This window comes from Trachurus trachurus (assembly GCF_905171665.1).
Source record: "Trachurus trachurus genome assembly, chromosome: 9".
NCBI classification, from domain to species: domain Eukaryota; kingdom Metazoa; phylum Chordata; class Actinopteri; order Carangiformes; family Carangidae; genus Trachurus; species Trachurus trachurus.
This window is the reverse complement of record NC_139895.1, coordinates 20,537,912-20,564,985: the sequence shown is the minus strand read 5'-3', so window position 1 is coordinate 20,564,985 and position 27,074 is coordinate 20,537,912. Positions and strand designations below refer to the sequence as shown.

At 40.6% G+C, this 27,074-nt stretch overlaps 1 protein-coding gene across 2 annotated transcripts in view; it reads right to left on the bottom strand.

Moving 5' to 3' along the window:
* Positions 1–369: 369 nt before the first annotated feature.
* The window catches only part of nipbla (NIPBL cohesin loading factor a), a 28,901-nt gene continuing 2,196 nt past the window's right edge, over positions 370–27,074 (bottom strand). Inside the window, exons 3-49 of one of the 2 annotated variants that reach the window (XM_083979390.1) lie at positions 25,357–25,505; positions 24,821–24,986; positions 24,185–24,285; positions 23,966–24,077; positions 23,495–23,661; positions 21,732–21,880; positions 20,872–20,962; positions 20,338–20,559; positions 19,873–20,130; positions 19,015–19,766; positions 17,248–17,461; positions 16,920–17,096; positions 16,560–16,733; positions 16,064–16,225; positions 15,849–15,952; positions 15,680–15,766; positions 15,201–15,432; positions 14,439–14,590; positions 14,248–14,328; positions 13,968–14,068; positions 13,631–13,760; positions 13,433–13,515; positions 13,131–13,263; positions 12,610–12,753; positions 12,380–12,466; positions 12,071–12,291; positions 11,775–11,877; positions 11,509–11,607; positions 11,200–11,346; positions 9,995–10,129; positions 9,720–9,818; positions 9,536–9,589; positions 9,328–9,436; positions 9,077–9,207; positions 8,762–8,902; positions 8,560–8,653; positions 8,182–8,336; positions 6,599–6,689; positions 6,140–6,313; positions 5,774–5,964; positions 5,362–5,469; positions 4,901–5,101; positions 3,249–3,395; positions 2,743–3,110; positions 2,419–2,593; positions 1,731–1,928; positions 370–1,621 (exon numbers count right to left, since the gene is read on the bottom strand). In XM_083979390.1, the coding sequence (XP_083835516.1) occupies positions 1,259–1,621; positions 1,731–1,928; positions 2,419–2,593; positions 2,743–3,110; positions 3,249–3,395; positions 4,901–5,101; positions 5,362–5,469; positions 5,774–5,964; positions 6,140–6,313; positions 6,599–6,689; positions 8,182–8,336; positions 8,560–8,653; positions 8,762–8,902; positions 9,077–9,207; positions 9,328–9,436; positions 9,536–9,589; positions 9,720–9,818; positions 9,995–10,129; positions 11,200–11,346; positions 11,509–11,607; positions 11,775–11,877; positions 12,071–12,291; positions 12,380–12,466; positions 12,610–12,753; positions 13,131–13,263; positions 13,433–13,515; positions 13,631–13,760; positions 13,968–14,068; positions 14,248–14,328; positions 14,439–14,590; positions 15,201–15,432; positions 15,680–15,766; positions 15,849–15,952; positions 16,064–16,225; positions 16,560–16,733; positions 16,920–17,096; positions 17,248–17,461; positions 19,015–19,766; positions 19,873–20,130; positions 20,338–20,559; positions 20,872–20,962; positions 21,732–21,880; positions 23,495–23,661; positions 23,966–24,077; positions 24,185–24,285; positions 24,821–24,986; positions 25,357–25,420 (7,647 nt within the window). In that variant the 5' untranslated portion in view covers positions 25,421–25,505 and the 3' untranslated portion in view covers positions 370–1,258. The remainder of the gene's footprint in view (positions 1,622–1,730; positions 1,929–2,418; positions 2,594–2,742; positions 3,111–3,248; positions 3,396–4,900; positions 5,102–5,361; positions 5,470–5,773; positions 5,965–6,139; positions 6,314–6,598; positions 6,690–8,181; positions 8,337–8,559; positions 8,654–8,761; positions 8,903–9,076; positions 9,208–9,327; positions 9,437–9,535; positions 9,590–9,719; positions 9,819–9,994; positions 10,130–11,199; positions 11,347–11,508; positions 11,608–11,774; positions 11,878–12,070; positions 12,292–12,379; positions 12,467–12,609; positions 12,754–13,130; positions 13,264–13,432; positions 13,516–13,630; positions 13,761–13,967; positions 14,069–14,247; positions 14,329–14,438; positions 14,591–15,200; positions 15,433–15,679; positions 15,767–15,848; positions 15,953–16,063; positions 16,226–16,559; positions 16,734–16,919; positions 17,097–17,247; positions 17,462–19,014; positions 19,767–19,872; positions 20,131–20,337; positions 20,560–20,871; positions 20,963–21,731; positions 21,881–23,494; positions 23,662–23,965; positions 24,078–24,184; positions 24,286–24,820; positions 24,987–25,356; positions 25,506–27,074) is intronic. The other variant, XM_083979391.1, reaches the window with a different exon arrangement.

Below are 27,074 nucleotides of genomic sequence, written 5' to 3'. Positions count from 1 at the left end.
AAAAATATCCTGTGAAACATAGCAACATCTGTGTAGTAGTGTAGTTATCGATGTAGTTGTGTAGTTTGACTCTCCAAAGGGTGCAAAACAGAATTACATGATGGCATTTTCAAATACTAGAGCAACAATTTAAACCACAAATTCTAACCTTACTTCTGGTTTTGTTTCTTTGGACATCTATGAGGCTGAGCCTCTGTGACCAACCCTCTAAATTCCTTTCAGGCCCATCCGAGTTTTTAACAATGTCAAAGTCCTACACTTTTCTTCATTTGCAAAATGAAAAGATCAGATTAACACTTGAGCAGACAAGTGACAAAGAGAAGTAGAAAATTTATTGCAGTATTTGTTCCACCAAAAGGGTATGAATCCCCTTTTCCTCTTATTACTAGGGTGACCTAATACAACAAAATCTACATTTACAAAATATCCTCCTGCAATAGGCCACATATACTGCATGCGTAGTTCGAAATAGAATAAATTATATTCAGAGGACTCTGCCATTGTACAGCATGGACAAATAAAAGTGAACAAAAATAAAAATTCTTATTTTTTTGTTCTTTTTCTTTTTCTTTCAAATATCTAAAAGCTAAAAGGAAAAACCATCAGGGTGCTAGTAGTATAATAAACTCCAAAAACACTTTAATAAGAACATCAAAAAGACTAATTTCCAACATTCACTTAAGGTTTTATTCTTTTTTTTACAGCTTTTTTGTCTTCAGAGATATAAACATTTTAGTTTTTTGTCGTGTTAAACTATGATACAGTGGGAGTAGAAATGAGCGACTAGAATCTGCTGCACAACAGCGAAGGAGCTCCCACAACAATGTTGACAAAACATTTCCCTCCAGGTCTCTTTTCTGATAGCCTTTTTAAGGGATAATTTGGGTGAATTATTCCTTTAATGCCTTCTGGACTCTATCCTCGGAACTTGTACACAAACAAAACATGAGCAGTCCCTCTAATATAATAAGTCTTGTTTTGTGTCATTTTTGCAAGAATAACTCATGTAAAAGTATGTAGTGTCAAATATTCTTGCCCTCTTGTGTTTTCTTACAAAAATGAGGAAGGAGAGGAGGAGGGTAGGAATCCAGTGAAGTTTGGCTGTGTCGTTGGAGGTGGCAGGTTGAGGAGGAGGCGCAGGAGCAGGGAAAACGAAGATTCTGATAAAGTAGAAATGGAGCAGGGGGATCCAAAAACAAAAAACAAAACAAAAAAAAAGGGAGGGGGAAGGGGGGGGGGCACCACCACACAGGAGCCATTAGCTAGCCCCTCCGTCCCGCGCTGCATACATTGAGCGTAAAGTCTGTACTACTTTGTTGCTCAGTTTGTGGTTGCTGGTCAAGGCAATCTTCTTGTAAATGATGTCCGACTCCTTAATAGTGTCCACCCAAGGCACCTGTTTGCGGCCGTCACGTTTCTTGGCCTCTGCCCAGGGCCCCGAGTAGGAGCCGGCCATCCAGTGGATGCTGTATCCGCTGGAGGTCCTGTTGATGACTCGAGCTATCTGCGGCCGGTCCTTGTATTTGGGGCAGCAAAGGGCGATCACATCCATGGACTCCACTTGCTCACTCATACGGCCGGGGTCCGAGGAGTCACCAGCTCGCCTTGACCTTCGAGAGGACTGCAAGGAGGATAGAAGAAAAAAAGAAAGAAAAAAGGTGTGAATATTTTCTCACATTGTTAGATTCTGTTGTATTAGGAGTTTGTGTGTATCCGTGCGGCTGTCTCACCCCTGGAGTCCGTTCGTCACCCTCACTATCATCGTCATCTGTCTCTGGTCCTGCCTGATTTCGTGGGCTGGGTCCTGACATGGGGCCCAAGCCTCCCAGTAGGGCGTTTATGGCTTTGTTTCTGATGTTGGCGCTGGCAGACGCTTCTCCCTCCTCGTCCTCCTCATCTGGATCCAGATGTTCCATCAAAACCTTGAACTGTGTCGTGTTAAAAGACAAGAAACGAGTTCAGAGACGCCAACATCTACTAAAAGAACAATGTTGGGATAATCACTGCAAATTAATCAGTATTGAATGATACTGAATGAATGATTAAAGGGGAGAACCCTTAATGAAAACCAAAGGTACATTAATCTCATCCATGACAGAGGAGTAAAGGTCATCATGACCAAGTGAAGTCTGACAAATTAAGTTTATGTCAGGCTGCCATGCACTTCAGACAAATGAAACAGAAGTGTAAAAAAAAAAAAAAAAAAACTCTCACTAAGTTCTCCAGGCAGATGAGCCTTTTTTTTTTGTAGTTCATATTTCATCAATTAAATCTAAGTTCAGGAGTAAAGAAAACTATTTGGAAGTAATTTGAAACCACATGTTACTGGAGAAAAGACAAGAGAGAGAGATAAGAATAACTGAATCTGTGTAAAGAAAAACACTGGCAGTGACGTCTGACACCTGCTTCAGTACTTACATCTAGGTACTGTCTTACTATCCGCTTCTTGACATCGTCCGTCAGTGAGGCATGAGCCATGTTGTTGGAGATGAAGTCAATGGTTTGTCGTGGGTGGAAGTGAATGGTGCTTTTTCTGTTCACCGCCTTATCGTACACCTTGGCTGACTCTGTTGGAGAGTACTTCTGGATTTTACTGTTGGAAGATAAAACAATGTCGGTTTAAGTGGACGTGGACTTTCAAACAAAGGTGAATGTCTGAAGAGGTAGAAGTAATTCATACTGAAAAATGAAAACATTACATTGAATATAATCTGTACAGAAACAAAGTTGTGTTGATTTTACCCGTCAGAGAATCCGTATTGGTTCTTCAGATGCTGTTTGAGCACCAGCAGCAACAGGATGCCCTGAACGGCATTAGCGAAATCCAAGAGACTCCCGGGGTTGTCTGGGAGGAGCCTCATTACTTTTTCAGCATCCTCTACATCCAAGTCCTCCAGATCGGACTCCGACTCCGAGCTCTCGGCAGCAACAGGTTTTCTGGCCTTTTTGGGCCGACGTACCACATCCTCGTCATCGCTGTTGATGTTTTCTTCATCGTTGCTCCTGGGGGAATCACAGTTCATCTTCTCCTCCTCGTCCTCCCCATCTGATGTGTGCTTCCATTCCTTCTTTACTTTCTTCTCCTTGCGCCTTGGTTCTTTTAACAGAAGCTAAGCAGAAAGAAACAAAGAATAAAATTCTATCCATGATAATATTTTGCACTTTCTCCAGCCCCATTTTTCTTCAGCTAACACACAACACAAATAAAAAAATATATATACACATGCTACTCTCAAAAGCGCAGTTACCTCTTTGAAGGTTTGCAACAAGTTGCTGCCAGAAACAGACAATGTGATGTCTATGTGGTGCATGATGAAGAGAGGCTCCTCCTGGCTCTGGTATGGGAAACAGGCGAGGTTGTCCGCGACAAACAGCAGCATGTTCACTTCCGACTTCTGCAGAAAGAAAGAGAACATAGGAAAGTTGAAAGTAGATGGCTGATACTCACATGATATAACTAATATTGCTGAGTTTGCTGATAAGAATTGAATCTATTCATACAATATATTTTTTTTCAACTTTTTCTAGAAGGTTTAGTAAAGGTATAGAAAACCAACAGACCCAACAGGCATGACGTGCATGCTGCTGATTCTGTGGCGTGTTCAAAAAAATAGCAGTGCCAGGTTCAATTATTGAGGTCATTGATTATGTGAAAAAAAATAGGTGTTAAACAGGTGGCCCTTATTCAAGGATCAAGGCAACTGATGCTGCATATGCTGGCTGTGCATTTGTCCTTGAAAAACAGAGTAAAATGGGTTGTTCAAGACACTGTTAAGAAGAAGAGCATTCTTTGATTAAGAAATTAATAAAAGAGGGGAAAACCTATAAAGAAGTGCAGAAAATGATAGGCTGTTCAGCTAAAATGATATCAAACGCTTTAAAATGGCAGCCAAAACCAGAAAGGCGAGGAAGAAAAAGAAAAACGACTATTCGAAGGGATCGGAGAATAACCAAAATGGCAAAGGCTCAGCCAATGATCAGCTCCAGGAGTATCAAAGAAGATCTAAGATTGCCTGTGAGTACTGTAACAATCAGACAACGTCTATGTGAAGCCAAGCTACCACCAAGAAGCCCCTGCAAAGTCCCATTGTTAAAAAAAATACATGTAATGAAGCGGTTACAATTTGCCAACATTGACTGGCCTAAAAAGAAATGGCGTAATATTTTGTGGACTGATGAGAGTAAGATTGTTCTTTTTGGGTCTAAAGGCCACAGACAGTTTGTCAGACGTCCTGCAAACACTGAATTCAAGCCACAGTACACAGTGAAGACCCCCACCCCCCCACAAGCATGGTGGTGCAAGCATCATGATATGGGGATGTTTCTCGTACTATGGTATTGGTCCTATTTATCGCATACCAGGGATCATGGATCAGTTTGAGTACACCAGAATACTGGAAGTAGTCATGTTGCCGTATACTGAAGAGGAAATGACCCCAAACACACCAGCAAGTGTGTAAAAAAAGATGTCAACACTGCTATTTTTTTGAACATTATATTTCTTGACTTTCTGTAAAATATTTTCAAATTAAATTACTTTTTCCAATTTTCTTGGTTTGAAATAGAATGTGCAGTGTCCCCAATGCAGTTGTGTTCCTTAAAATACAATTTATTTGAAGAATTTTGAGGTTTACTCACCTTTTTAAACACACTGCTATTATTATGAACATAACTGTATACTGTATATATATTAAAAAAACACTGCTATAAAATCATTGATGTTGTCTGTATCCTGTATGTTGCTGTATAAAGCACTAATAAATATTTCTAGCAAAATATACTCTTGGCATAAGTGTTACAAACATGAAGTATATTTAGACTTGGCACACAGGCAATCAGGGTATACCACTTTAGACTGAGTGGTGCAAATGTGTGTTAAGATGAGTACAGGTTCACTCACAGAACTGTCATCAAAGAGGCTGAGCAGTGAGATGAGGAAAGCCCTGCGGTGCTGGCGGTTGCTCCGGATCATGGTGAAGAGGTGGGAGCAGAGTGCCGAGTGCGTCTCGTCCTGTCTGAAACCTCTGATGATGCGTTTACGAGACATTTCGATGGCCTGCTGCAAGTTGTATGACATCTTCATCCCAGCAACTGCCTTCATCTTTAAAAGAACATGTTCAAAAGAGATGTGTTACAAACCTGGCAATTTAGACAACTGTTGAGCAGCTGTTGCAATGGGCATGTGCGTAAGTAATAGTAGGACTACAATTACACTACATCTAACAGTACTACAAAAGTTCAAAAGTCAACAAGAAAAAAGACATTTATCAAGTAATACTGTATATCTCAAAATAACCACATCAAAATCTAAAAATAACTGAGAATAACATTGAGACTCGCAAACAATCAACACCAACTCACATGGATGAAACCTGTGTACTTCTTGTCAATCTCCACCAGCTGCTGGTCAGCTTTGTTCCTCATGCTGGGCTCTGGGTCTGTTCCCATTGCAATGAGGTAGGGTACGCACTGCACAAACAGAATGAAAATGATGTCATGTTCACATGCATTATATATTTAAGTGGAAGCAAATGAAGATTTCACAATACTAGCACACATGAGTTTAGAAGCTCTAATAGCATGAGAGCTATTATTAGGCGTCTAGTTGCTTACAAACTATTTTCAGATGGAAAATTGAGGTTAGGGGTAAAATGGACATGATAAGCCCATATCTATAAAACCAAATTCTAAGACAAAGACATGTCATTAAAAGAGGACTTGTCTATCAATTACCTGAGCTGGAAATGTGTGTGTGTGAGTAATTAGGTCTTACCTGTACAGGATGAATGAGACCCTGGTTGAGCGTGAGAGCTATGACGTTGAGAGCAAAGTGCCGTACACTGGACTGGGTGTGGAAGAACGCCTCCAACACTTGTTTTAGATAAAGCTGCATAATGGAGCTGCTCATCCCTGAAGAGATGTCGCCCATCTCCTTCAGATCCTCCTGTTTGGACAGTTTCTTCCCTGCAAGGACGCAAAACACCATGTGTTGACTGTCCATTCATTTCATTCTATCACAATAAATATAAAAATTGACACAAGAAAGTACTTTCTGCACACCAACATTTTGCAGCAATGCATGAAACACTGCTTGATCAAAAAGCTGTTGATGTTCAGCAACAACCGCAGCTTTACTTACATTCTCTGTCTGCTTCCTGCATCCGAGTGTCCTCCTCCTGAAGGTACGTTTGGAGGTTTTTGAGGATCTGGATTTTGAGGTTGATGGAGGAGGAAGCATCAGCCAGGATGCCATTGTACAAGGTCTTCACCTCAGGCATAAACATTTGGCTGGGATGCATGATAACAAGGAAGCCTGAGGGAAGAGAGCAGCCCACAGCAAAGGCATTTAAAATCCAGTTGGCATTACAGCTTCCATAGAAAACCTTCACCTGCTGCTGCAGCTTCATGAACATCTCTGGCTTTCTAATACAGTCTTGTGACTTCCCAACATGACACTGTAGGTCAGTCACCAAGAAACAACAAACATTACCTTGGATCATTCTGAACACTCTGTCTAAAAAGGTCACATTTTTAACACAACAAATAAGTTGACCTTTTAATCTTTTAACTAAATTATATTCAACAATGTTGTTCTTGCCTAAGCCGATGATAGCTTTGGTCTTGACCTCCTCATCTTCATGTTTGGTGAAATATATCAGCAGCTCGAGAACTTTCTCCTTGATAACAACCTGTACACAAGACACAGAGACACATTATGAGAAAGCAGATATTTGATCATTTGCAGTAGCAACGGCGTAGGGCTAGAACGGTTCACAAAATCCATGATTAGGTTTGTATCACAGTTTTGTGGTCACTGTTTACGGTTTGGTATACGTTGTTATATTTATCACCACAGAAAAAACGTATATCAACATAAGATATATATCCAATAATTCACCATTTACACTTTAAAAAAAATGTAATTAAGTCTTGCTGTCATATAAAAGAATGCACACACACCCATGCTTTCTTAAATGTATTATTAAAAAAAGAATCATTTTAATTGTCAAGTTCTTTATTTAAATAACTTAAACGGACAACGAGGAGTTTTTTTTTGGTTATAAAAAAGTCTCATATTAATGTGGATGTGATGAATCTACGTTACCCACGCTTGTTAATGGGTCCATTTTCGATAAATATATTGTTTTGTCTTCATAGTTATTTTGATATTATTATTATATATATTATTTAGTGGTTGCTCGCCCAGCATTTCCCACTTTTGGTTTCCCGGACGCTGCCGAATTGCCGTTTATGGTCGGCACTACGACGGTGTCTGATCGTCTTCGAACCTCCGACTTTCATTCTTGATGAATAAAAACATTCTTGGCAAATGTTTTCGCTTTTGTCCGTCTTGTGCCTGTCCAAGAATTTCACCGTGCGTGCGGAGGCTCATGGGAAATGTAGTGTGAAAACACTTTGCTTTCCAAAACTCCTCGTTGTCCATTTAAATACCTTTTTCAGACACAATATTGTGTCTGAAAAAAAGTGACTTCAACACTTTCAGTGTTTGACCTTCAGCCTACTTGTTGCAAAGTTTGCACCCTTTGTTTGAACATCATGTTTTGATTCAAGCTCCTTTTATACAGCCTGTTCAAGGCGGGAATGTTGCACAATACAATTATTCCGCCTCGCCGCTCTGTATAAAACATACGAACAGGGAATGGAGGGGCATTGTTGTTCGGCCTTTGAGCTGGCAGCGGAGAAGGTAGTCACAGAGTCAAATTGACGTCTGTGTAAAAGGGAGGACTGGCATGTGAACACACAAAGCCTGCATAATGAGGGGTCTTCCTTAACGGCATTATTGTGGGATCTCTGTCTAAAACAGTGTACACAGAGAGCAGGGGCTGTTCACAGACAGGTCCACTGTCAATGTGTTTGTGAGACAGAGAGTGGGGAAATGTCCACATCTGACTGCCTGCTACACTCCTTTGCCTCCATATTAAATTAAAACAAAAAGAAGAAAAAGTTGCGCATGCCTGTGACTCAAACGACACACGCTGCAATCCAAGGCAGTCGAACCGAATGGTTCGGAGCGTTTTCATAAACTGTTCCAGTCCTACATGGGTGGTGGAGCAGCAGGTTTGGTTTCATATGTCAAGATATTTTTTGCTTTGTTGCAGTTCATAGCTTTCCATAAGTTTAATTTATGTTAAATATTGAAAATTAAACTGCTAATTCTACCTTGTTGGTGCCCTTGAACTCCTCCAAATCAAAATCAAAGTGCCGGGCCAGGGCACCCACAGTGAAGAGTGATCGCAGCAGGAAAGGCTTGTTTGCTACCAACGTCGCGCTGTTAGGATCCTCCTGATGCTGAATCTTGAGTTTGTTCAGTGCACCTGAAAAAGAAGAAAAATAATTCTAAGTACTTTTTAAGATATAAATTATGGATGTCCTTTTATGTATTTTTCCCCTCTAATGTTGCTGGTGGCCAGGTGAAGCTCTACAATGACTCCCCTGAGGGAATATGTGGATAGACTAGAAGATGACACGTCAAAGCTGAGCACACCAGGCTGCTGTTATCTTTGCAAAAGCAAAGATCAAAGAAGCTGGATATCTCACCATAGAATCTGTTGAAGCAAGCCCAGACAAACTTGTAGTTGTGCGTCACTTTGTTGACAACAGCTCCAAGACAGCTCACACAGTGCTGGACCACCTAAACAAAAGGAAGAGGAGATTGTGTCAGCTCAATATTTTCACAGAGTAAACATGGCTCTATATTGTACACCCTATATCAAGTTCTTAAAAGATGACTCCCACATACAGTCATGCCATATTTGATGATGAGCTTCATGAGGTCTTCCTCGATGGTGGCAAGGAAAGTTTCACTGGGGTGCTCCATCAGCGGTACCACAAGTTCCAAGATCTTTGCAACATTACAGATGACCATGAAGTCATTGGCAGTCTGCAAGGGAAACAACGTAACAGCAATTACTGAGAAGCTCCAAGAGATCACACAAACCAATTGGTGGTCCTCTAAATTCACCAAGATGGAAACAATAATCAATTATCCAATAAGATTTTTCTTTTCTCTTAATAATAAAGCAATAACGATACTAACTTTGTGAACACAACTTACGTTACACTTTGTGGTAAGGTAGGGTTGCATGGTCATGGCATGTTTGACCATGAGTTGGGCCCTGATCTTGCTGAACAAGTACAAGGTGGTGATACACGCCACTAACCGCGTTGAGTTTACACCCTTGTTCTCTGCAGAGGAAAGAAAAAAACTGTTGTAACATCCGACAGTATAGACAGTAGTGTAAAGGTTCATCAGCTGCGTGCTTTACAACACAGTTCGAGAAGGTGTCGGATGATAAACTTGCATACCTGCGAGAGATTCCTCGTATTTGAGGATGTGTTCTACCAGATTGTCAACGAGCTGAACACAGGCCTTCTTGGCTGGTTTATATGACGCGTCCTCTTCAGACTTGAGAAGCTAGAGAAACAGAGACAATAGTTTATTTTAAAAAGTGTTTCAACACTGATGTACTGTCCTGTGTCCACCAGGTAAAGTTCTGACACTCAAAATACTCACATTCTGAAGAAGTTGCTCAAACCAGTCATAGCCGGTGTCTCGACACGCTGCAACCTGAAGAAATCAGACAGAAGAATTAAACTTCACCACGAGACAAGGTCAGAGCTGATAAAAGATTTAGCCTTTTTGTTGCGGTTCAACACATTTATTACTAGGCACAGACTGGTACGGCACTTAAACTCACCACATCAGTGATGTTCAGGATCTTTCTGGTCATGGTCTCTTTGTCATGAGCTGGAGTTGGAGTAAACCACAACTTCTGGAATGTTTCATTCACCAATTTCTAAAAGGAACATAAGTTTGTGTGTAATTAGCTTGGATCTAGAGTTTTTGACAAATGTTTTAAACTACATCTTTTGTGATGAATATTTTTTAAAAATGAAATGAGAAATTAATAGAATGATTAAAAATGGGAGTCATATTTCTGACAACGAACACAGAGGTGCAGTTGATCCATACCTTGATACCTTCCTCATCATTGACTCTGCGGATCATCCTCACACACATCTCAGTAATCTTACTGAAGGTTGGCTGCTCCAGACAGATGTCTCTGAGGATCTTAATCACCCGTTTTCTGACGCTGATACCAGTGTCCTGTGCACCAAAACAAAGAGAATTCATAGAGATTTTGAATTTTCTGCTCTTGTTTCCATTCATGAAAGAAAACACCTGCATGGATGCAATAGCATATTTTTGCCAATAGGTGGCAGTAAAGGACCGTGATGATGAGTGAACTTCTCATGAACCCTTGTGAATATTACCATGACAACAGGCAAAACAATTTCAATTCATTCACTACTCAGATGCTAAATACAAAGAATAAGTACGTGGCTTTTGTGTTGGACTGAATCTCAGGAACTATAAATGTACATTTTAGTGACCTGTCTCAAAACTCAACTGCTTCCTGCTTTTAAACCGGCTCCTTATTTAATAATTCTCATCATATAAAAAGAAAAATATATTTTCTTCAAGCTCAATCACTGGAGATGCTTTACCATCTAAAGTCAATGACCAGATAAATGCACTTTCATGCTCATGAAGTGAAAAATAAGCCAGGCTCCCTCATTTGTATATGCATTCAAAAGGTGCAAGAAACAGCAGCTCCATTTCCACACAAGCAATTCATGTGATCAATTCAAGTGCATCTTAAAAGGTCAAACTTGAAAAAACTAAAGAAGATTCAGCTGTATTTCTACAGGTGAAAATCTCCAAAGTGCACACACAGTGAACACACGGCATCTCAACTATGCCCAATCCAAAAGCTTGGTTTATAAAAGGTTCTTGAACAAAGAACAATCAACACTGGAGTTATCAGGTGGCTAATTGCCGGTCTATGGTATAATGGGCAATATCATAAAATGAAACAACAATTCAAGGGACAATGTTACGCTATAGCTGTAATGGTGAAACAGCAGGGTAGGTCTTTAATATATATGCACTAACAATGTCTAACAACTGTCCATTCTGATAACTCATCATTCCAGCTGCAGACACACAGTGTGGTGTAAACAGCATGAAACACAACCCAACATTCATTCAACTGTGCAGGATAGTGATGGATGTGTAGTTGACAACAACATTGCACTTGAATTCATTGATGGCCAATATTCAATGGGGATTTTAAGATATTCCAATGTAATAATGTGTCCCAGTGGGGAACTCACCAGTATCCTCTCTATGAGCATGTCATAGTACTGTTCAGTGAGTTGGGGTCGGCTGAGGACGAATTTGCCGAGCAGCTCAACAGCTGCCTCCCTCACACTGGTGGAGTTGTCCATCAGACGACCATGGACGCCACGTTGCATGTCAGACTACAGGAGTGGAGAAGAGTTTGAGTGTGCAGCATGGGGAGAGAAGAAAAAGTACATAAATTGCAAAATAATTTTCCTATAGTGTTTAACAAAACATAATTTAAGACCACACATTAAATCAAACATGAGAAAATGTCTTGACAAAAACAAATCCTCACATACCCTTGCCAGTATGCTGGGGTCCACAGCAACAACCTCAGACAGACATTTCATGGCTTTAGTCCTGACAGCGATGGCACTTTCCCCAAGCACTCGCAAGATCTATTTGAAACAAAAACACAAACAACAACCTATGATTACACAAACTGATGATGTTTCATTTCAAAACTATGGAGCCCTAATATCAACTAGACTACACATTTTGCTTTCTCAAATGGAGCTATTGTGCTTCAATAAAAAGGCAAGGATACTTGCAGTAAGAATATTACCTGTGTTAAATAAATATCAAAGCTCTGGGCGAACGGCCTCATGGAGGCCAAATAACGCACGATTAGACAGGAGTCTTCATAGTCCACAGTGTCAGAGTTCATTCTGTGAGAGAAGGGCAAAGAGGAAGAACGTTGGAGGATTACACAGTCATACAACAGGCAGGGGGAGTATAACTGAAAGGCAAGTGTGACACCAAAACAGAAACAGGGAAAGAGATGGAGCAATACCATCAGAAAGAGTAGGAACAACCAATCTCTGTTGTAAGAGTGATGCCAAAACATTCACACATCCTTACTTCAGTGTAGCGAAATGAGCTGGCGTGGTTTTGATGATGTTGCGCAGGAACTTCTTGCGCTTTTCAGCACGCTGCATAATTTCACCAGTGCTCTCCAACTCCTTGGCGTGTTGCGGTCCGTCCGATGAGTCCTCATCCTTCGAATTCTGGTTCCGCATGGACTTCTCCGCTTCCGTGGTGGCGTCCCGGAACCACTGGGCGATGTAGAACTTTCTGGCAAACTAAAGAACGAAAAGAGTCTCAATATCAGAGGCAGATGGTTCAGTGGTTACAGTAATCACTTGTTCAGTCAGTCTAATGTGAACCCACCACCAGTGAGGCATCAGTCTCTGCGTTTTCTTCCAAGTAGTCCAGTAGAGCCTTCTGCAGCTGCTGGGTCTCATCATTACCTTGAGACTATATAATCAGAAAGAAACAACCGTCACTCACTCCAAGCCATTTTTGGGAAAACGGTAAATAGAAACTAACTTGTAACATTGCATTGCATTGCACCATTTCCCCCCACCATTATACGTTTAAGAGTATGTGATATTAAATACCTGTTGTAGAATACGATCAATTGATCTCTGGTCCATCTTGCTGGTGACGGCGTCCTTCCTCAGCCGTGCAGCCACTGTGCCCAGGTAATCTAGAGACGCTACTCTCAGAGCCATCTCAGTCTGCTTATTACTGAACTGGTGTACCTGATGAGAGAAGACACAAAATGTGTCACCAAGAACTGCACTGTTGTGACAGTCAACATGCTACACTTAGAACGAATTTCAAGTTTTTCAATACTTTTCAGCCCCAAGTCCAAAAGTGGCTCAAGATAACAAACATCTGATCAAGTACAAAGCAAGCGATATTAAAATGTTGTACGGCTCTGCAACATCGTGGCTTAAAATGGGGATGTCTTACAAATGAGTTGCAACCTCTTCTGTCCACATCTCATGGCTAAAAGGTTTTTTTGTCAAAAGATCGTAAAGCTGTCCACCGCTATTAACCTGGATCATCTATTTCTGGAAACACTTAAGCACAAATAGGAGCATTTTTGGTCTACACAAAGAGCTGTCGTACTGACCAGTAGTCTGCCAAGCAGACTGAGCAGAAGCTCAGCAGCAGGCCACTCTGGTTTGTTTACTGTGGAGAGCAGATCCTGAACAAAGTTCTCAAACAATGGCCGGTAATCTTCTTCTCCCTGCTTGCTGCCACACCTAAAGGAGGGGAAGAGATAAAAAAGTGTCAGAGGAGGAGAAATCCCAGATAAATAACAGGTTAACAAATTAATGGATGCAATTATAATCAGAGAGACAAGGGACCATGACACAACCAGGACATTTTGACAGAATAAACAGCAGTGTATATTTAAGACGGTGTAATTACTTTTTGAGGAAGACTGAGAGGAAATTCTGTGCCGTTCTCATTGCCGTCTCATACGAGTTGGTTATCAACACATCTTGATCCACCTAAAAAGAAAAAAGAAAGGGAAAAGAGTTGAGCAAATAATGTATCTGATTGCTTACTTGTTGTATTTATATAAATTGTATATTTGTTTGTTTACATAGTGGCTCGCCCTCCTACCTTGGTGTCGTACTCATCAAACATGTCCCTGTCACTAGGGAGGTGGACCACACACTGGATCAGCTGCAGCACTAAAGCCGTCACCATTTGGATGTACATTGGCTCTCCGTCCTGGTCTGAGCTGTTCAGCCTAATGAATGAATAAAAGAGGTCAGTAAACATTTGAAGTTGCTATGTGTGTTTTCAGGAAAATAATCGATCCGTTAGGTCGTGAAAACACCTTCAAATCTTTGCCTCTGCCTCAACTACTGTTTTGATCTACCAAAAACATTTGATACCGAATCATTGCAACACCAAACTGCAATAAATCAATGTAGATTTGGGTAAAAGAAATTACCTGAAATTCCTGAGGGAGCGTTTGCTGGTGGGCAGCCTGGCCAAAGAGGTAAAGATCTCCTCCAAGATCAGCTGCCGATGCTTCTCATAACGCGAGAACACCTGGACAGGAAATAAGGCGCTTAGTCATTTCATGGTTTTGTCGAGCAGTAAAACACATGCAAGGTCTGTATACAAAAGGATGTAATGTAGTAGGGTTAAGTGACCCCAAAAGATGGTCACAAGTCTATATGAACTCTGAATTTCTGTCCATTTCCTATGAGGAGAAAAAAGACACTTACTGCTGTAACTAGTTTAATGGCACACAGCTGCAGCTCACTGACATTCTCCACAAAGAATGGAGTGATCCCCATAGACGAAACCTGTAAGAAAATTAAAAAAAATAAAAAACACCATGAGTCATCATTTGGTCTAGAACGTTTTTTTTTTTTTACTTAGTTCAACATTGTTTTGAAGTATTTTGAGTTTTTACCTGGAGGATGGTGGTGTCTGTCAGTAGTTGGATCTCTAGGAGCTCCGAAATGTTGCTGACGATGTCGCAGATTTTGTTGTACAGCATAACAATCACACGTTGTTTATGTGTGGAGCATTTTGCCCGCTTTGCCTTGGAGCTCAACAGGCCACCTGAATGGACAAGAGTAACCCAGTCAAACACTTTTCTGTGCTATGATCATGCTGATGCTGATGATTGATCATGCACCAAATATGTCTAACTATTGTTTTCTGTTTGCAGTATTTTACCAACAGCATTGAATCAACTAAAACTATAAAAAATAATTTTCCCCAAATTTCACTGCCAGGCCTAAATCCACTACCCATTTTTGAACAGTGAAGACCAGCCAGTCAAACATTTTTATTTGAATAATAAAAATCTGTGCCAAACTCCACAACGCAAGAGCATTTTGATGCACTATGACCGAACTCTTTACCATGACAGTGCTAACAAACTGATAAACCCATTTCATTAATGTACTTGAAGTAGTCTTTCAAGACATTTTTTAAATTCACCTCCACCTGTAGTGCAAATAATTTTGCTCAGTGCGATCAGGTTATTGCTGCTTTAATCTCAGCTATAACATGAATAAGGAGCGTAAAAGGTAAGTAAGAGAAAAAATATATAACTTACTGGGATAACTTAAGGATCATTGTTTTATGAATACTCAAAATCACCACAAACTTCTTAATTTAGTGTCATTCAGATCATACAGCTGTATAATATCATATTTATCCTCACCTCCATGTGGGTCCACCCTGTAGACTGGGTCGTACTGTGGATACAGTGTGTTCTGAAGGTGGAACTTGGTGTATTGTAGCACCCGCTCTATCACATCCTCTATATAGACGGCCTTAGGCATGTGCGATGAGGTCATGATGTTAAGAGCCGTCAAACAGGCATCTGCTGACTTTGTGACTCTCTCCATTATCAGGTCTCTCCAAAGTCTCTCCTCATCTTCTGCATCGTGGTCCTGAGAAAGAATGAAAATGCACTTTACAGAAATGAACCAGTAGCCGGAGACCAACAGCTTTGAATTATTTAATCAAATAACCTTTGGTAGAATTTCAGCAATTCATTTCTTAATTTTGCTGTCACTGACAGCATGTTTTAAAGGGATACTGTATGGATTCCTGAAGTAAACCTTCAAAGATCCTAATGACATTTAAGTACCACTACAAAGAATATTGAACACTGAGAGAGATAGAACTACAGCTTACATGGTTCATCAGTGTGGTGAGCTTGGATCCATCCTGGATATTCTTTTCCAGTATGTTCAGCAGCTTTACCAGCTTGTCTGATGGGATCTACAACAACAGAGATCATTATTTAGATGTACATCCCACAACAGTCCATTTAAACTATTTCTATTGACATTGTGTACAGTACCCGGCTGGAGATGCCCATGGCCTTAATCTTGGCGGACTCGCTGCCCAGTTCATTCAACTGGTGTTTACCGAGCAGCAGTTCCTGAGGTATCTCATCATCATCTGCTGCTTTGAAACATGAAAAAGAATTATACTTACTGAACAGAAAAAGGTTAAAGTTTTTGTGCTTTTCAAAATGGACCACAATGGGAGCTTTAAAGTCAATAAGCACTGTACCCATGGTAGTGAAATCCACATCCTCCAGATTCTCCAGTATGTTGTCAATGCTGTTCAAGAACCGCTTAAACGTGGACGAGTCCATCAGCTCTTCTTGGGTGAGCTTGGGTTCATAGGCTTTCCGTTTCTTCTGCTTCTGCTTCTCCTTCATCTTTCTGGCAACTGGGTGAGATGATAGAAATCTTAATTATTTTGCTCCTTACATCTGGCAGATACCAATCTGTCTCTTTAGAAGTTCATTTCTTTGAGAAACTATATCTGTTTTGTCACAATATCCTGGCACTAAGTGATATTTGAATGCATTTCTTTTTCTAGTCCAGCATACAGCATTATTGCCTGTATATATGGACATAAGAAAATTACTCTCCAGTCTAAATTAGCATTAAATTTAACCCTGAAGATCCAATTAGGCTTTATATACAGTTCTATTACTGCCATTCAAAAAGGAAAGAGATGCATAAGTTGAAATGCTGTGGCACTTGACTTGAATACACACTTTCACTCATGCTTGGCGGTGGTGAACCTTCCTCCGAGGAGTCACGGTAGCGGCTGCCTGAGCCTCGTCGGCTGTCCCGTTGCCCACTTTTTCGATGCTCCCCTGAACCCCGACGCTCTCTTTCTTCTAAATCCCATGACCTGTCTTTATCTCTGCGCTGTCGTTTCCTTGCAGCTGTTGATGATGAACATAAAAGGACAGCACCTTACAAAAGTACATTGGTTTTCAAAGCAAAAACTTATGCATACAAATATCAATCATGATATATTTTAATTGATTACATTTTGAGATTATTTCTAAACTGAAACGACAGAATCTTGCGCAAAGGGTACCAGGCATGAATCGAATAATTTCACTCACACTCCCCGTTTGCGTCAAAATCGTCATCCGAGCTGACCTCGGCATATTTGGGCTTCTCATTTACGGTGCTTCGTTTCCTCTTGTTCATTTTTACCCTTTCACACAGAGGCATAGTTGACTCAATCTCTGCAAGCAGCTCTGGAGGCAGCTCCTTCAGAACAGCTGGGTCCATACCACCTAAAATGGGACAACAGCATTTTTAAGTTTTCACTTTTTTGTGTTCAAGTTGATGGAAAAATACAATGCAGATTTTGAAAAAAAGATGCCGTTCAGTTAGATGAATGAAATCAGCAAAACTGCTCGCAGTTCCACAGTTAATTGTTCTTACTTTTCCCAGACTTTCCTGATGAGATCCTGTTCTTTCCAGACTTGCTGTGCCGGATGATCCTCTGGATCTGGTCAACTGAGAGCTTTTTCAGAACCACTACAGGCTTGGGCCTCTTCTCAAAGTCCTGCACCAAACCAAGCCTCTCCAGTTTGACCTTGGGCTGGCCCCACATCTGACCTTCAGTTGACCCACTGGTGTCTTTATCACGCTTGATCTGGAAAGAAAAAACAACAGCTGTCAGCAAAGACCTCTCTCAAATTACAGTAAAACTCAAGTTCACACAGTTTGTGACTGAAAAATGCGAGCTGCGTTTACACAAAATAAAATCAAGTAAGATAATAAAATGTAAACAATGCTTCAAATTGACCAACACCAAATTAGTGATTTTGATGTTAGTTTCCAGCACAATACTGATAAAAATGTCTTAGAGGAATACTCCACAGTTTTTTCGAACATTACCAGCAACAGTCAATTCAGTGTTATAATACATTCATTGTCCTCGCAGCAGTTCTAAGGTAGCAACTCCCCCTTGCCAGTAGGGGTGAAAAGGAAACTCTAGAGATGGCAAGTGTGGATGCTTCAACAAAGAATTAAGGCTGATTATAAATATTTGCCATAAAAGTATAATGCCAAAGTTTGTGACTAAGTTATACACACCTAACAAACACAAAATAAATACAGCAACAACAACAACAGCAGCAGCAGCAACACTGACCCTCTCTTTTGTCTGCTATTGGCATAGCTTACTATTGGTTTACCACTTAGTTAGAAGCATTGGCTAAGGTAGGTGGCTGGTCATCAGCAGCTGATAACAATGGGCTCTATGCACAGCTCCACTACTTCCTGAACGTAATGCTGCTCCTTTGTTTCCTGTCTTACATTATTGGACAAACCGATTAATCCAGGTGTGTCTGAGTAGTGGATGGAGCCCATTAGACTTAATAGCAGTGCAGCTCAACGCTAAAGGTGCTGATTGGGAAGTTGCATTCAACAAACAATTATACTGGACAGGGACTGGGTTGACAAAAACACCAATTAGTAACAAGTAATCCGCCAACAAACAATAGCCAAAGTATTTTTTACTTTAAATTACGGTAAGTGATTTGGATCATTCTTGAATCACTGACTGACAATCCCTTCAATTCAAGTAATTTGAACAAGGATTAAAAATCTTTTTCCATGAAAATCTCAAAGAGCGTAATTTGATTCAATGAATTCCAGCACATGGAAGTCACAAGTCATTCTTCAAAGCCAATTTTGACCATAGTGATGTCCTGCTCACACCTTAATCACAATGTTGCTTAGTCCTATTTAGAAGTGATTATATGTGACTGGGGACTGCGTCTCTTAAGACGGAGTTGACAGTAGCTATAGTGAATGAAAAATGGGCCATTTTCAGCCCAAGTATTTTGGCAGCACAACAGTAACAGCAAGTGCTTTCACTAAACATTCACCCATGTGTAAGATCTGAAAAACAGCAGTGGAGCATTTCTTTAAGGTACTTGCTTTTCTTAACACACAGGATTTATAACTTAATAAATAAAGCAAAAAATAAATTCTACATTTAAGAGATGGTTAGGTGAAGGTTAATGTGTTAACAGAATTTGGAGACCAATTCCAGGAATAAACAAAAGGCTTATGAATGGAAAACCAAAAACCAAAAAGAGTGAGCAGTGGTGTGATTTGGTTTTGTGAGATTGCAGGCAGTGACAGTTGAATGATTGGAAGATGAACAGATTTTTTTTTTTTGGGGTCAGCCCAGATCACCTTAGGGATCTGGAAGTTCTTCAGTGCGCCACTATGCCCTCCCAGGAGCTGAGCAGGGAAAGAATCTGGAAGTTTAACGCCAGAGGCAGAAGAGGCTGGTTTGGAACCATCTTGCCTACTGCTGCTCCGACCAGGCTCTCCAGTGGAAGAAGCCCGGAAGCCAGACCTATCTCGATCACTTCGGCAACGAGAGTCAGGGGAGCGTCGGTCTCGACCGCCGGTCTCGCTCCGATGCCTCCTATCTCTGTCAGATTCTCTGTCCCTGTCTCGTCCGTGTTCTCCTCTGTTTGATGACTTTGGCATCTCTCCTCGTCTCTCTGAGGATTTCTCATCATGTCGGTGCTTTGATGACTCCCGACCCTCTCTCCTGCTGTCATGTTTATCGACCCGGTTCTTGATGACTTCTGGTCGTCCGTCTGGTTTCAACCGCAAAGCTGTATCAGAACCCTCCACTGCAGCCGGCCCACTAGCTGGTTCTTCAGGCCAGCGTTGGGCTTCTAGGGCTGGAATAGGGGCGGCCAGACAGGGGTCGAGCTGGCCGTCAGCTCGGCCTGCCTGCTGTAGGTCGATGCTCACCATGAGGGGAGGGCGGCTGGCACCATTCCCAGCTGCTGTGGCCTCTTGTGGGGTCAGTTTGCCAGCATTTCCCCCTCCTGTTGATCCACTCCCTGGGGCACCCGTGGGGCCACCTGGTCCCCCTGCACCTGGCTCCAGGGGAAATGAGTCCTGTTTTCTCTTCTTCAGTGGCTTATCTGTGAAGGGAAAGACATGGAAATAAAACTGCATACTCAAAAGGACAACAAAAAGAATAAAGTCAATTTGTAGCCATTGAATCACATTTTAAAATACCCTACACACCTTTATCTTGCACTTCCTTGGAGCACTTCTCACTAGCCGCCTCACGTTCTATCCTTTCAATTTCCGCAAGCGCATCCAGCTCTGCCTCGTCGTACGGAGAGCTGGGAGGCTGGAGACCACTGGCACCACCTGTTTGCTGGGACAACTGCTGCTGTTGCAGCCTGGCACCGAGATTTTGCTGCAGAACAGGGACCTGCTGAAAGCCCAGTTCTGGCTCCATATTGTCCGAGTTCTGATCCATACCCGGCATAGCATCACCTGTGATACAAACAAATATATATGTATTGTAAAATGCATGGTGTTTCAAGCAGTCAACGTGATTGAGCGTCAAAGATTTATTTCTGTTCTTAAAACATGTGACTGCATCCTCTTCCTTCTTCGTACCGTGGGAAATTGTAAAAAAAAAAAAAAAAAAAAACACACACAATGGGATCCAGCTTAGAGTTGCTGTAAATCTTCTCTTACCTGGAGTATCAGACTCATTTGACTTGACCCTTGACAATTTGAGGGTGAGTTTTGTCGAGTCCTTGTTTGGAGAGCTAACAATGTCGTACATGTCCTTCTCCTCTTTGACCGCTGGAGCTTTCTTCCGTTGTTGGGACTGCTGTTTCTGGTCAGGTCCCCCGTCCCTCGGTGATGGCGCATAGGGAGGCGGTGACTGAAGAATCAGTGGGGGACGAGAACCCGCTGGGAGAAAGCAATGCCAAATAAACAAAAAAGTTATCCCAAAACAGTATGCAAAAAGGAGGCTCATATGCCTGTCAACAAGAGGTATTCTGCTGTAAAGACATGCAATGCAATATTCAAAGACGACTGCTAAGTCTGAAATAAGAATCACTGTGGCCTTGTATCACTTTTGGAGGATAATGGCCTTAAACCATTCTACTGCTGGGAAATTAAATTATGAGTATTTTAGAGCCAAAGATTGCTTTTCCTTGAATGCAAAAATAAAGGGCAAAATGAAACGTAGCGCCTCTCTTCCTCTTCCAGTGGCCTTACGTTTGGGCGTTCCTTCACTCCCTGCTGGCGAGCAGCCTGACTGTGGAGACCTCAGAGAAAACGAAGGATTCCTCATGGTAGTTTCACCCTCCTGGACAAGGACAACATAAACAAGAAAGATGAAGCTACCACATATGCGCTTTCGTGGACATTCAAACATGTCAGCCTAAAAAAATTCTTAACATGGCTTATGGAAGTCCAAATTTGTCCAAGTGTCGCCAATAAAGTTTGTGTGATGAGGGAGAATTTAATTCGGAGTACTGGCACATCTGTATTATAACTACTAAACCAAAACAATTGGAAATTGATATAGATGCTCTCCTACAACACAGAGCTATAATCTTGATTTTAGATCAACAGAATTTCCTACTGTGTATAATAAGACCGATTTATAATACCCTTAACACACACACAAATATACCTAGTTGACAGATTTAATTTGAAAACCTCATCGCCTGGTTAGATGAATTACATAACCACCCCAACTAAAGTACCACTTTATTTTACTTTTCTTCTCTTTAGCCTTAAGCATTTTGTGAAATCTCGTCCCTGAATTCTTTCTATTTCTGTTTTTGTGGTCCAGAGTTCAATGACATTTTTCATTGTAGCCATAACCATGTTTTCCCCATATGAATGCTTTTAGGCCACTGCTGATGGCTGCCTGTTTGAAATAATAGTGCCGACTTTCATTTACAGCGACATCAGATGAAATGTCTTTTTCGTTCCCATGACAAATCATGCAAACCGTAAGTAGTGATTAAAAACAGCATTACTCACAAAGATAACTTTGTTGTTTGTTCATACAATTTGATGAAAAATTAAAATATAAAATATTGATTCTAGACATGTCTGATTCATACCTCATTGCCCAGTCGCTGTACAATGTTAAGGTAGTCCTCAGTGCCGTGTCTCTCTGAGTGGTGGTTGGCAGCATTGGCCATCTGACCCGATACTTTGCCCTCATGGATATTTCTTATGCCACCTGGGACCATGGGGCTGGCTGCAGACACTGCAGGATGAAAGAAGAAAAAATGTATTCTTTTTAATGTATCTATCAGCGTGGTAATCGTAAAGCTACTCACAACAGAAAAAATTACATGCTCTCATGTTATTAGGGGGGAGTCCCAAATTGATGATCAAAATAATGCAAATAAGTATTTACTGGAGCAAGCATCGTATTAGAAATGTTTTTGGTTCAACTGCTTGAATGAAGCATCAGTTCTTCCTGTTGTCCCAGAGAGACGGCATTAGACTGAGCAAAATGGTAAATGAATGAACTGCCTTTGAACTGAGGGTGAACAGTTTAATGCACCAGGAAAGATACGCTTAATGCAAAGATTTCAACTGCTACAGCTACAATGGTTGTCATAATATTAATTGTGCATTACTCGTGTCCAGAAGGCATGTATTTTCTGACCAAAATGGTCATTGGTGCCAATTGTATTAAACACATAGCATAGGATCCTATTCAATTTTTGATGATTACAGATATGGTTAGCATGACAGTACATTTTTTTACTGTGGTATTCACTGGGTAATAAACACTGTTGTGCATAAAAAAAACTGAATCATGAAACTTCAAAGCACAAATACGGGTAATATAAGATTATGCAACATGAAGATAAAATATGCATCTAATACACAGCCAATCAGATTTTTTATGCATAAATTATTTTTCCATAACTGACTGCATACAACAAAAACAATATGGTACAAAGCCAGTACTAACTGATGCAGGCCCTACAGAACATGGCCAAACTTATGAAACTTTCACACTGGCTCATAAAATCTGATTAGTGATTACTATTTATAGAAACTGTTCATGCTTTCCTGTTTTGAAGTATAGATATTTGTTCTGTTTTATATCTCAATTCAGAATCAAGTCTTTCACTTTGTGAGTTATTCTTAGTGAAAATCAAAAGTTATTGTTGCCATTTTCATTTGTGCTACTTTAGGAAATCCCTTGTTAAACATCTAAAATAGAAGTGACAAAAATACTTTTGGCAATCTGAAAAAAAAAAAAAATCAATTAACGCAATGAAGAATTGATGTAACAGGTGAGATATTGTGAGGCAACTGAAGAAGGAGCTGTTAAATTTGCATTCATCGTAGTTAAAAAATGAACAGAACCTTGTCCACAGAACTGCCCATAAAACCACAGCCACTGATCACATGCAACAAACAGCAAACTACCAGCAAAAACAGCACGCTTGTATTTTCCATTAAAATTATTGTATAGCTACCTGATATGTTATCACATTAACATCCTGTAAAACAAAAACTGTGGTAGACCCATAAAACCCGTGAAACCATGCTAAAGCAAAGAACTCCACATGGGGGTGTTTGCCAAACACACTTAGTGGCTCTTTGGCTGCATACATACAACAAGAAACCTTCTTGCCAAATTTATAAAGTACACTTGATTGTAATTGTCTAATTATGTCAGCATGTCAAAATCGACCACATATCAAACTCTACTACACTATGCAAGTCTGAAAACAGATGTACATTAGCCAGGGGAACTCCAAACAGACACAGGAAAGTAAGCACTGAACCGTATTTCAAGACCTCCGTCACTTCTGACATGCACACAAATTTGCAACGCACATGTATACACTCTCACCTTGTTGTATTTGTTGGTGTTGGGTATAGCTGGGTGGTTGTTGTTGGTGGGGATACTGCTGAATGTAACCAGTGGCGGGGCTCTGGGGAGTGTAGGGGCTGGGTACAGGGCTGTTCTGCTGGCCCATATACCGGCTACTGGACCCACTCGACGGCGCCACAAACCGGCTGGACAATGTGGAGGAAAGAACATGGAAGGTGAGCAAATGGATGGAAACTGCATGTTTAACAGTGGCATAAATAACATTATTTAACTTTACAATATCATTGCCTTATCTTTCAGTTGTGTCATGATACTACATAAAATACTCATCCTGTATGAGACTAGAAAATGATCCCATATGTTTGATATAACCGGGATAAACTAATTGGAAAAATAAATAAACCCTTATAAAATGTAAATTAAATGGTTATTATATTTTTACGTTTTATTATGGAAGGGCATATTTCTCAGTGTTGCAGCTTGACGCACCTGGTTGGACTGGGAGAGATTGCCGCTGGCTGGAAGTTTGCAGACTGGGCGGGGCTATGCATGGAATTCTGTGTGATCTTGAAGGGTGGTACCATTGGTTGCTGCATAACATCTGTTTAGAAATGAAATTACATTTGTTATTAAATATCTATATGAAATGTATCTATATGATTGCATGCTCTCACGCTGTAAAGTGCAACATATGCCATGTCTCCATACTTTTCTCCCTGAAGATGCCAGGGTTCCTGGCCAGCATGGTCTGCAGCAACAGTGGTGCATCTCCCTCTGGCTCATCGCTACCCAGGTTGTCCTTCAGCTCTCTGAAAAACATTCAGGTTCAGTCACATTACTTCATATAATATAGCAGGACAAGATTGCACAGGGCAAAGTAAAAAATAATTACTCAATAGACAGTATTGCTAGACTACATGGAATAATTAACATGTATTCAAAATGCAGCATGTATTGCATGTATGTACTTTACATCTACATCAAATCTACATCAAAAATTAATCTACATCAAAAATTACACCTTTCAAGTTCAATTTCATTTTAAAAGCTTCTTAATAAGCTATGATTTGAAATTGTGCTGGACTTTTTAATATAGAAGCAGTATTTGCATTTAACTAACTTGCCCACAGGTAAAGCATTAACATACTATATGTATTTATTAAGTCTTACATGTCTCCATCACATTAAAAATTCACCTTGTTGCACTTAAGCAGGTAAAAACTATTTATCACACCATCTTCACAAGTCAGCAGTGGAATCTGTTCAATTGTCATCTATTTTTTACTTAAAGGAAAGGTGTGTGTGAACCTAAACGGTAACACAGCCCAACCACCATATACTTACATGTGCTCTGTGGAGACCTGGTTTAGGCCATGGGCTAGCTGGGAGGCCAGATTCTCATCCCGACAGCCCAATAAGCAGGTAACTTCCTCTGCGATCCTCCCATTGTATAGGAGGCTCTTAGTGGTGGTGGCCGGGAGAGGGGAGGGGAGGGGTAGCTGGTTCAACACTGAGACGAGAGGTAAGAGATGTTGGGATACAGTACAGAGGTGAGGAGGTAAGAAAGTAAGAAAAGGAAGCACGGTGAGCAACCAGTAGTGCAATGTAATGTAAGACAGGTGATGGTAAAAAGGTAGAGAGAAGGTAGACAAAGTAAGAGGCAGGATACACAATCATAATTGCAAATGTGCATCTGTTCAGAATATAGTTCAGACAACTTAGCAATTTACACTGGTTGTTGTTGTGTTTTTTTTTTAATGCGCTACTGGGACAACTGAATTTCCCTTCAGGGACGAATAACGTTACATGTATCTATCAATGGAAGAGGAGACAGAAGAAAAGCTGTGACTGTGTGTTTGGAAGACAGCTCTGTTACTTACAATCTGTTAAGCTAGCGATCCCAGCAAGAGTGGTGATGGGAACATGAGGCATATCCCCATTCATGCTGAAGGTGAGGGTGGGGGGTGTGTTGATACACAGGTAGATCAGGGGGTCGATGGACGACACCCGTCCTCACATCTCCTGACACCTAGGAGAAAGGGAGGCTAGTTAGGAGGAGAACGAGTGGAAAAATGCATTTGATGGACAGGGGAAGGGTGGAAAGAGAGGGCAAGAGATAGCAGACATGTAAAGGCCGCAGGGAAACAAGGGAATAAAAAAGAGGGACAGTAGAAAAATAAAAAGGCAAATATTATTCAAAAACACTGAATGCACAGTAAATGGAGAGATACTTGCAACACCATATAAAAACTACTGTGTCTGTGCTGAGAATTAATGTTCTGTAATACTGCATCATCTGTAAGCCACAAATAAATATGTCTTTTCATACCTTGCCAATCAAGATAAATTATTGTGGTCTCTACATTAAAGCAAAGCACCCTAACCCTATTAGTACTACTATTATGTACGTATGCCACAGATGTATATGGGGGGTGTCATCAGTGCTCACTGCTCTGACAGGGATAAAGGGACATGGGTTTAGTAATAACAGGCCACAAACAAGAGTGCAGTCTTATGAAATGTTTGACAGAAACAAGCGTGCAGAGGATTGAATCCAGGCCTCACACTTAGAGAACAAGGTCACTAGCCGTTAGACAATTCTGCTGCTTAATCTTGCTATTTTATTATACTGATACAAACCAAAGACAGTCTCAATTCCACAGTGACTTATCTGAAACAAATGTATTGATAAATACAATGCACCTTGAGGAGTAAGTCCTTGTTCAGCCTTATAATACTAACTGCTAGTTATGAGTTATTATTATAAACATCCTTTGATATTACTCTCATTTCCCTAAATGGCAGATGTGCAATACATATACATCTTGGTGTCCACCATAGAATTAGAAACAAATACATTCTCAGTTTGGAATATTAACTATGAAAAAAACAATGCAATATTAACATTACTGCATTTTTTTTGTTGTTGCATTATTAGATTTGCAGAAAGGGGCTTTGAGATAAATAAGGGCATATTCATACTTATGTATCACACTTCCAAGAGTGTAAAATTTGTATTTATTTTAATAATACCAATCTCCTGTTATAATGCACCAGCACTACCATGAATAACTGTTGACTGTTGACTGACATGGTGGATATAACTCACTTTTTCTCCAGCTTTTGTCTGAATCGATTTTTACGAATTACACATTTTTAATGTTGTCAGAAACTGAATAAGTATTAATAAGTCAGATGAGGTAAATCTTGGTCTTAATACCATGGAAGTCTATTCCCCTTCATTAATTTCAAACCAGAGGGCTCTACATTTACAGTTTATTATGATAATTCTGCACAAATTAGGGCCCGGTGTTGCACTTAATCTGTCTTAAATCCCTTTGCTTGTTAGATGTCCTTGACCTCTCGAGGAAGACAGTACGAGAGGCCAAGAAAAACAGAGGGAAAAACCAGCTGCAATTTGCAGAATATCTAAACGCAGCCCACGCTTCATGGATAAACCCGGCCAATATAATAGGCCAGAATCAGGCCAGTGCAGGGCCAGCTTGGTATCAACATTAATCTCCATGACACAAAATTCAAAAGAAAGTGTTTACATGTTGCCAACATCAAAATGAGATACTATTTACACACACTTGCG